This window comes from Diplotaxodon limnothrissa, linkage group LG5, assembly GCF_057381915.1.
Source record: "Diplotaxodon limnothrissa isolate DT_005_m linkage group LG5, D_limnothrissa_male_GT1.1, whole genome shotgun sequence".
Lineage (NCBI taxonomy): Eukaryota > Metazoa > Chordata > Actinopteri > Cichliformes > Cichlidae > Diplotaxodon > Diplotaxodon limnothrissa.
In genome coordinates, this window is record NC_140600.1 from 7,489,612 (window position 1) to 7,499,697 (window position 10,086).

A 10,086-nucleotide genomic window follows, 5' to 3' on the forward strand; every position below is an offset into this window, starting at 1 on the left:
TTTTGCTATGGAGAAAACAGAACAGAGTGGACGGCCAGCTGTGATCTCTGCTCTGTTCCCTTTAGTTTAACTTAACCAGGCTGGAAAGAGAAGCACGGCTCTTCATTACACACTGCTGCAACACACAGCAAGACTCACCATCTGGCTTCTTATCTCGTTTTCATTCTCTACCTCTGTTTGTTGCTCTCGACCTTGTCTCTACCTCTTAAAAAGATTGAGTAGGAAGAAAGGGAGAGAGAGAGAAAGGAGAAAGAAAAATGGTAGGAACAAGGCAATGCGGAAGAGAAGGTAAAGAAGGAGAATGGGGGGAAAAACAAGTGCAAAGAAAAAGCAGAGAGAGAAGAAAGGTGAGATAGACAAAGATAAAGTGTAAGACATTCCTTTTCTCTCCTGTTCTGTCTCTATCTTTTTAATTCTCCCTCGCTTTCCTTCACTCCCTAATGAAGTTATCTGTCTTCCTCTGTCACGATTTTCTCCTGTCTGGGTTTTCTTCAGATAAACAAAGCTTGGCAGCAACAAAGCCTGAAAGTAAAATGAGAAGTTTTTGCAGAATCTGTTGGGGAAAGAGAAACATTGTTTTCATGGCTGAATTTCCATTTCCTGTTACTATCAACTACACATTTTATCATTGTCACGGTCCTGGGTCGGGTCGACCCAGCATTTTGAGTTTCTTATGTTTTGGTTTATTTTTGCATTATGGATTGGTTATTCTCTGGTGATACTGTTTTGATTACAATTATATTCTGATTCTTTAGTTATCTGATGATGATGTTGATGACGATGATGATTATGTTTGGTTTAGGTTGCCTGTGCTTGGTCTTCTCTGCCCGTATGTCCCTCTGTTTGTCCATGACGTCATTATGCCTGTTTACGAGTCTGTCTCTGTCTGGCGTGTGCTTCCTGTCTTATTTTGTAGGTCTGTGTCCTTTGTCAGTGCGTTCAGCTTTGTGCTCTCCCTGTCTCGTCAGTGTAATCAACGTCAGCCGTGTCTCCCAGCTGTTTCCTCTTTGCTCCGTTCACCTCTTGTATTTAGTGTCTGTGTCTTCCCCTACTCGGTGTCGCGTCGTACCCTCAACTAGCTGTGTGTTCTGCTTCTATGTTCCTAGTGTTTGGTCTCCTGCTCCAGTTTAGTGTTTCTTTCCAGTGTTTCAGTCCTTGGTTCCTCTGTTCTGACTTTTGGTTTTCTTTTGGTGAGTTTAGTTTGTACGAGGTTTTTCCCAGCAATAAAGCTGCGCCTTAAGTTTCACTTCCGTGTCTGAGTTCTGCATTTTGGGTCCACCACTCCTGCTTGCCTGCCACACAGCGATTCATGACAGAACGACGCGACCAGTATGGATCCAGCAGACTCACTGAGGAAGCGCAGCTCAGCCTTTGACGGGACCCGGCTAGCGCTTGGAGGGCCTCCGTGCTGCCGTTCCTCACTAGCTGCTTACCCTTCGGTCCACTCACCTGCTTCCTCCCCCCGGATGCCCCGGTCTCACAGAAAACGCTCCCGCCGGTCCCGGGAGGATTACTATGAGACCGCGAGCAACCAGCTTACACCAGCTCAAGCTTTCTACAAGATGTTAGGGATCATTATAGTGCCACCCGACTCACCCAGCGTTTCCACTTCACAGCAGGAGCAGCCACAGCCGAGTCATTCCTTGTCACATTCTGCCAGTGCTGCTTCCTCTTCTACTTGGAAGCGGCGAACGTGCCCGCCAGCACTCACGGCTCCGGCAGGAGCCTGGGACTCTTCTCGACCAACCGCCTAGGGTGAGTGACAAAGTCCCCCTACATTCGCCTTCTGTGTCGAGGGATAAACGTACCGTTTCCCCCAAGGCCGCTAACGTCAGCTTCATGAACTCTAGATCTTCTGTTCCTCCTGTTCCAGAAAATGACAGTATTCATTTTGAGAGCGATCGTTTCCACTTTGGTTCAAAAGACTGTGCTTCTGATGCTCCTTCGGACCCAGGAGTTAAGACTGTTTCATCTGGAACTGTTTATTCTGGGGCTATGTCAGCTCAGTTAGCCGCCCGGCCCGAAGCTCAGTTAGCCGCCCGGCCCGAAGCTCAGTTAGCCGCCCGGCCCGAAGCTCAGTTAGCCGCCCGGCCCGAAGCTCAGTTAGCCGCCCGGCCCGAAGCTCTGTTAGCCGCCCGGCCCGAAGCTCAGTCGCCACCTCCACCACATTCAGCCTCGCTTCCCATAGCACAGTCACATCCACAGCCTGACTTACTACAAACCTTATTTCAATCCTTAGCCCAGTCAATAGCTCAGTTGGTAGAGGAATCATCAGCCTTATCGTCAGCTCGGTTTCCAACTTCACAACCATCATTTTCCCGACCTTTTCTTCAGTTGCCCTCAGCTCAGCCACCTATACAGCCATCATCTTCACCTACACCTCCGGTACAGCAAGCTATGTCTATCCAACCCTTACAGAACTGTTCCACAACCTTGAATCCTAATCAGAGAGACAAACCAAACACTATTGTTATCAGTCCTCAAAAGCTGGCCAGTTCTGAGACTGAGATTCACTCCAGGGCCTCCCCAGAGGCTGGGTTTCAGCCCCCAGCAGACTCTGGACCCCTGGCGGTTAAGAAGCCAGCTGAGGACCGCACCCGGCCGTTGCTGCCTGAGCAGACTCAATGCTCTGTGCAGCTGCAGTCTGCCATGTGTTTGCCAGAGGCCCGTGTGCCTGGTTCTGTTCTGTCCCTGCCAGAAGCCCGTGTGCCTGGTTCTGTTCTGTCCCTGCCAGAGGCCCGTGTGCCTGCTGGTTCTGTTGTGTTCCTGCCAGAGGTCTCCGCACCTGCTGGTTCTGTTCTGTGTGTGCCAGGGGCTCCAGTGCCCACTGGTTCTGAGACTGTTTTTGCTGGGGGGCCCGAGGAGCCCGTCCAGCCTCCTTCCTCGTCAGCTGGGGGGCCCGAGGAGCCCGTCCAGCCACCAGCTGCTCCACCAGCAGCCTCATCCACGCTTGCAGCAGCAGTTTCATCCATGCCGCCACCTGCTGCAGCGCCTCCGTCTGCATCCTCCACGCCGTTGCCTGGCCCTCTGCTGCATCCTCCACGCCGTCGCCTGGTCCGGATTCAGCATCCTCAGCGTCGCCTGGTCCAGCGCATGCTTCGGCTTCATCCGCTTCACCTGGTCCAGCCACTGCTTCAGCCTCGCCTGGTCCGGCCTCCGTGTCTTCAGCCTCGCCTGGTCCGGCCTCCGTGTCTTCAGCCTCGCCTGGTCCGGCCTCTGCATCCCCGTCTGGTCCGGCCTCTGCATCCCCGTCTGGTCCGGCCTCTGCATCCTCGTCATCCCCGTCTGGTCCAGCCTCCGCTTCGCCTGGGGCTGCAGGGGCCACGCAGCCTTCAGGTCCCCTACTACCGCCTCCACATCGTCGGTCATCTGCCAGGCCGCTTGTTGGGCATCTCCGCCACCGTGGACGCCCTCCTGAACACCCTCCTGAACGCCGCCACTGCCTTCCGCGTGGCCGGCCCCCGGATCTGCTCTGTCGCCGCCACTGCCTTCCGCGTGGCCGGCCCCCGGAACTGTTTGCCCGTCGTCGCAGTTGCCGTCCACACGGTCGGCCCCCGGAACTGAACTGTTTTGGCCTCCTGCGCTGTCGGCCTCCGGGTCGGCCCCCTGAACTTGACCTTCTGGGTCTTTCTGGGCTCTGTCCCTCCTTCCTGGTCCCCCGCCGCCCACCCTGGTTGGGTTGTTTTCTGTTTTTGGCTGTTTTTTGTGCTTCTGTTGGGCGGTCTGGAGCCCGCCCTTGAGGGGGGGGGGTACTGTCACGGTCCTGGGTCGGGTCGACCCAGCATTTTGAGTTTCTTATGTTTTGGTTTATTTTTGCATTATGGATTGGTTATTCTCTGGTGATACTGTTTTGATTACAATTATATTCTGATTCTTTAGTTATCTGATGATGATGTTGATGACGATGATGATTATGTTTGGTTTAGGTTGCCTGTGCTTGGTCTTCTCTGCCCGTATGTCCCTCTGTTTGTCCATGACGTCATTATGCCTGTTTACGAGTCTGTCTCTGTCTGGCGTGTGCTTCCTGTCTTATTTTGTAGGTCTGTGTCCTTTGTCAGTGCGTTCAGCTTTGTGCTCTCCCTGTCTGGTCAGTGTAATCAACGTCAGCCGTGTCTCCCAGCTGTTTCCTCTTTGCTCCGTTCACCTCTTGTATTTAGTGTCTGTGTCTTCCCCTACTCGGTGTCGCGTCGTACCCTCAACTAGCTGTGTGTTCTGCTTCTATGTTCCTAGTGTTTGGTCTCCTGCTCCAGTTTAGTGTTTCTTTCCAGTGTTTCAGTCCTTGGTTCCTCTGTTCTGACTTTTGGTTTTCTTTTGGTGAGTTTAGTTTGTACGAGGTTTTTCCCAGCAATAAAGCTGCGCCTTAAGTTTCACTTCCGTGTCTGAGTTCTGCATTTTGGGTCCACCACTCCTGCTTGCCTGCCACACAGCGATTCATGACAATCATCGTGAGTGCCGCAGATGTCACTTCCCCGTGACAACCACATCAGACAGCACTGAAGAAAACACTGTCCGTCTTAAGTTTTGGTGATTAAGGAGATTAAATTATAAAGTCTTTCCCACCTGTCTGATGATTTTAATGTTGTTACCAATATTTTAGGATTAAAGCTGCCAATAGCTGTTTGATGGTGGATAAGAATTAGCGCTCAATTAACCCTGCACCTGCGTTCAATTCCCAGCAGTGAGGCTTCAGTTTTGAATGCAGTGGTGTTATTGACACAATCAAACAAATGTGTCCAAAATGCTGACTTTAAGTCATTTGATTACATGTAATTTTGTTACACAAGTAATAGGTGTTAAATTTAAAAAGGATCTGGTTAAATGGTCTGAATGGTTAGTATACATTCAGATCATACCAACCACAATTATAAATATATGTGTAGATGGTAAATGGACTGATTCTTATATAGCGCTTTTCTACTCACTGCATGCCATATCACTGTTTTCAGTGCCTTCCGACTAACATTCATACTCCGATGGAAGCATTGGAGAGCAACTTGGGGTTAGTTTCTTGCCCAAGGATATTTGGCATACAGGCAGGGAGCTAGGGATGTACCCACCAATGTTCCAATCAGCAGATGACCTGCTCCACCAACCTCCTGAGCTACAGCCCGATAAGGCCTCCTAGATGCACTGAGGACTGAAACAGAACAAAGTCTCCCAGCAACTTGAAAGCTTGGCAACGTACCTTACCAGCTCTGCAGTGAAATATGATGATATGACGGCTATGACAATGTTTCCGGCAGCGTCAGCCCAAATGATAAATGTTTTTTCTTGTTGACTTTTTCAGTGTCCTAACACACATTCAACTAGACTCCCTCCCAACATTATTTTGACCCTCCTTTTCTCCCTTCCTGTACTTTGAATTCGTTATAACCTTTTTCTGTCCTTGTTGCCTGTGTGTGTGCGATCCTTGTCCTGGCTGCAGCTGCCTTGTGGGTGACCTGTTTGGGTAGGTCATCCTCTGAAAACTCAGCAGCATCCTATCTCGCTGAAGGTGGACTACGGTGCCACCAGACTTCACCTCATCTACTTTATGAGCTTGTGCACACACACACAAACATGCTCACCCCAGCTGTCGCTTGTTATCCTTTCCCTTTTTTCAGGCACCTGGCTGAAGTCAGAGGAGACAGTGGCGATGAAAACAAAGAGAGCTGACTTTGCTGCTGCCTTCCTGCGTGGACGGATGGTGGTCGCAGGAGGACTTGGTAAGAGAGATGAACTGCAAACTAATTTCTGCTGATCAGCTTGATTGAAAAACCTACACACAAGGACTTGATGATTTGTAATCACTTTTTACTGCCTGAACACTTTGCTGGGCTTTAGATAGTCTGAATAAATTATCAGTGGCAGTTTTGTTAACTAAGCAAAATCCTGAAACTTCTCTGTAAACATGAGCTTCCCCTGAGAAATCTCCTGCACACCAGCAAGTATAACAAGGCCTCACAAGCAAGTTCAAACATTTGATACATTTTACTGTAACAATCAAGAGAAGATCATTATCTCCATTTGCAGTAAAGTATACTGTAATTTATACTGGCATAGCTCTCTCGTGGGACCTCCATGCCCTTCCACATGCATAAATGAAAAGCCAAATACCAGGACAGCAGTAAGAAGATCCCAACACAGTACAGAGCAGCCATCAGTGACACAGATAAGACATTCAGTCAGAAACAGAATGAAAGGACATGTTGGGATAGACGTGGGTTGCAGACTAAATACATTTTAGTCTTAGCTTTGTAAACTGGATGTATAGAGGACTAGAATAAAGCATAGAGATTATTAGCTGAGCTGTTCTTCTCCATTCTTTAGGTCATGAGCCTTCAGCACTAGACACTGTGGAGGCCTTTCATGCTCAGAAGAAGAAGTGGGAAAGGTTGGCTCCAATGAACTTCCCCAGATGTTCCGCTTCTTTTATCGTCATCAGAGACCGCCTCCTGGTAGTGGGAGGAGTCAACCAGGTACACATGGACTTAGTATAAGTGGAAGGGTTATGTATAGTCTGTAGAGTAAACCAGAGAACAGTTGCATTACCTCACCGCTGAACAATCAGGACAGCTGTTGGTATCCATAGTGACAGATGCTGTCTCTCATAAGCAACCCACAGTTCACCTGTTTATTTGTTTCTAAACCTCAGCAAGCAGCTGTGATTTCATGCCGAGCGGCACTCTGTGGTGAAGGACTAGTGAGTAATACGTTCTGAAAAGGACCTTAACAGTCTGACTACCTGCTCACTGCACATCTGTCCCATTGAGATAGAGCCTCTGCTGATCTGAGCCTGCTTTACACAAAATAGCTGTAAGTGGGCTGAAAATAACATCCCCGCTCACACTGGTATTATTAGCAGATTCCCTATCCAGTTAAAAAGATCTTTATTTGCATTTCCATGCATTCTTCTTCTTGTCAAAACTTGGTGACTACATTACCCACAATGCAGCCATATTTTTTTTGCTTTTCCTGCTCCAGTGGCATCACCTGAGGACATTTGTCAGACTTCACGCAGCTCCCTCTGGGACCTCAAATGACTTTTTACAAAGTTTTTCCACACATGCAGTAGTACTCCTTGTTACCTGTAAACAGACTTTGATGTGTAAAAGCTCTGGAGTTTCCCTTCGAGCGCACTTTATAAAAAGCCTTTTTTGAAGTAATGTGAACAGAAAAACAAGCAGATCTCTGTTGTGTGTCAGGTTCTGAATTCAAATCCACAAACAGCAGCAAAAGCTCCCCTGGCAGGAACTCCACTGCTTAAATAGTGAAAGCAGAATTATACTATTTAATATCAGGTTCATAGTGAACGAGCTCACTGCCTTAGAGGCCTAGAGACCAGCCAAATAAAATCCCTCATCTGATTGCTTTGGTTGTTATAAGACTGCAGTGTTAACTTGTAGTTTGCATGAAAGATGCAGACCGGACTCACCTTTTACTCTTCAAGCTGTATTGGAACTTGAAGATGTTTGACACACGACGGAAACAGAGCATGTAGAACTTCAGTGTAAAAGTAACAAAGCAAAACCAACATTTTTCACTGCAGATCATTTATCTGAATTTCAGGAGCTGGGCTGCCCTCCAAACACTCTACTTCGAATGATGCATCTATTAATTAACGTCCATTTATTTTTGTTTCACTGCTCCATCCTCCCTCCCCCTCTTCTCCGATGTCACCATCTCAGAGGTATTGGAGGATTTGTCATCCACATTTGGGGTTGGGATCCTCGGTAGTGAAAAGGTTGACCCACCTCTAGGCCTGTGTGACCGGGGCCTAACTCTGTATTTAACAAGGAAAAGGTTTCATTTTCAAACACCACAAATCTATTAACCGCAGCATGCATTTAAATGTAGTTTTAATTTAGCGGTGTTATATTACATCACGTACTCCACTAGTATTTATTTGACTTTTAAATAATCTGTCTGAGAATATATGTAGACTCCAAATCATTCAACCTCTGTTAATATGAGTAAGAAAATAGTATTAGCTGATAATAAGCAAATGTACACTGCACATTAATGGGAACCATTTGTCAGTGGAGCAGATTGTGAGATTCAGTATTCAGCATTTTTCCAATTATTTCCAATTAAACAGCAGTGTAGTGTTTTTCCTGCGTAGAGAAAGACCTAAAAGATGTTTTAGCAGAACAAAAAACACCAACAGTTTTTTTTAATAACCAGTTTTTTTAATCGTACTCTTGATGTATTCAAGTATAAAAGACAGCGAGACACATAGAACTGTTAAATAAAGTAATACACTCACTGATCGACGCAAAATGACTGACTTGCATGTGCAGTCACGCTCCCGCCAGCCCCATCGGAAGGCTGAGTCCGATCTGGAAAAAGGCCACAGTATTACTTCTATTTACCTTTAAAATAAGTCCATCTCTTGCTTTGTCTGTGGTCCTGAGCAGTAACCTGCTCTGTAAAAGCAGCTCCAATTCACGAGTGATAGCCTGTCAACACTGAAGTGGACCGCGCTACCAGCAGGCTAGGAGGAGCGGACATGTCCGCTGAAGGTAGTAAGTTTATTTCAGGTGAGGGAGGAGGAGGGTCAGGTAGCAGTCAATAACAAATTTATAGTCAACACAGTCGTATCTATTTTTATGCCTAGTTTCCAGGTTACGCTTGGAAAAGGTTAGACTCAGAATGGCATGGTACAGACATTGATCAGTTTTGACCATTTGATTAAATCCTGGATGGAGGAGATAGGATCTGGAAAGAGTACATTTAATAAACATAGCATCACTAAATGGAAAAGGGGCACATTATGTCAGTGAAGGCAGGCCGACAACAGCAGAGCCACATCATCAGCACTTTCATACCTGCAGTCCAAGCTGCACCATCTGCTGGCAAGAACGAGCGACGCTTCAGTAGCAGCACATACACAAAGTTCAAGCCAGCATCATATATGCTTTCAACTGTTTCAACAGTCCGTGTATCACCAAATCTGATGAGGAGCTTCAGTCAAAGTCAAAAAGACTTTATTTATCCCCAAGGGGCAATGTAAAGTCCTGTCCTCTTCTACGTACTGAAGGTTTAGATTTAAATGTATGCTTCCAATTCAGTTAATAGATGAAGAGATTGACAATGAAACAACACAACAGCACAAGTGCTTCATACACAGTCACAGAAATAAGCAATAAATACTCCTTAGACTGGCTGACGCAACTCACTAAAACAGCAGCACATATCTTAGCTAGTTTTTGTTTATTTTCTTCATTTTTAGTGTTTTGTTTTTAGCTACTAGCACTAAAAACTGAGGGTTTTATTGCTGTGTTGAAATTTTGGACCAGTCTAGAGATTAATTCATTCACACATTTCCAGACGCTGTCAGTCATTGATGACAGATTCGAGTGGCTTAAGAAAGTCAGCCTGTACATAGAAAAATGGAGCACTGTGTAAAACTGTTGGAGAGGTTTTGTGTATAAAATGTCTCTTTCCCAGTTTTGTAAGTGCAAGCTGAGCCTTAGCTAAACATTGTTTCTGTTTAGCTACCAATTACCTGAAAGTGCAAATGGTTCATCCACGTGACAGACAATATTGGACATTTTAGAAATTGTGACACATCCAAAAAGATCATATTACATTAAAATGCTGTACATATTTACTAAGAATGGGAAGAAAAGTAAATTATAACATTGAAGTCAGGGACCAAATGTGTATTTTAATTTATTTCATATATCTGAATTTAGTTTCTATGGAGACATCTCTTCAGCCTTTGACGGCCAGTCTTTTCTTTCAGGTTCCCAGCTCGGCACACGAGATCCTCTACATTAAAGAAGAAGAGTATCTGTAGCCTGTAGCGACTGACGCCCAGATGATCGCAGATGATCGCAGATGAGCCGTGATTCCACTTCCTCCTTCCCGAACACCCGTTGTGACTGTAGTGCAATATTTAAGAACCATCACAAACACTGAGAAATGAGTGCAAGTCTGACTGCCTGATGTAATGTATCGGATAAGACTGCCCCCTGCTGGGCGTAACTGGCACTGAGCCCCACATGTCAGCACACAGATGCACAATGGAGGAGCTGGCTCTTTCTTTTTACCGAGCTGATCCTTGATACCTTTATGTATGCAACACTTCTACATTGTACACTG

The 10,086-nt window shown here is 46.5% G+C and overlaps 1 protein-coding gene across 1 annotated transcript in view; it reads left to right on the forward strand.

Annotated features, from left to right (window-relative positions):
• klhdc8a (kelch domain containing 8A) overlaps positions 1 to 9,781 on the forward strand; it is a 31,069-nt gene extending 21,288 nt beyond the window's left edge. Inside the window, exons 5-7 of the mRNA XM_085353729.1 lie at positions 5,604 to 5,705; positions 6,310 to 6,458; positions 9,728 to 9,781. Coding sequence (XP_085209855.1) covers positions 5,604 to 5,705; positions 6,310 to 6,458; positions 9,728 to 9,781 — 305 coding nt within the window. The remainder of the gene's footprint in view (positions 1 to 5,603; positions 5,706 to 6,309; positions 6,459 to 9,727) is intronic.
• Positions 9,782 to 10,086: the final 305 nt, after the last annotated feature.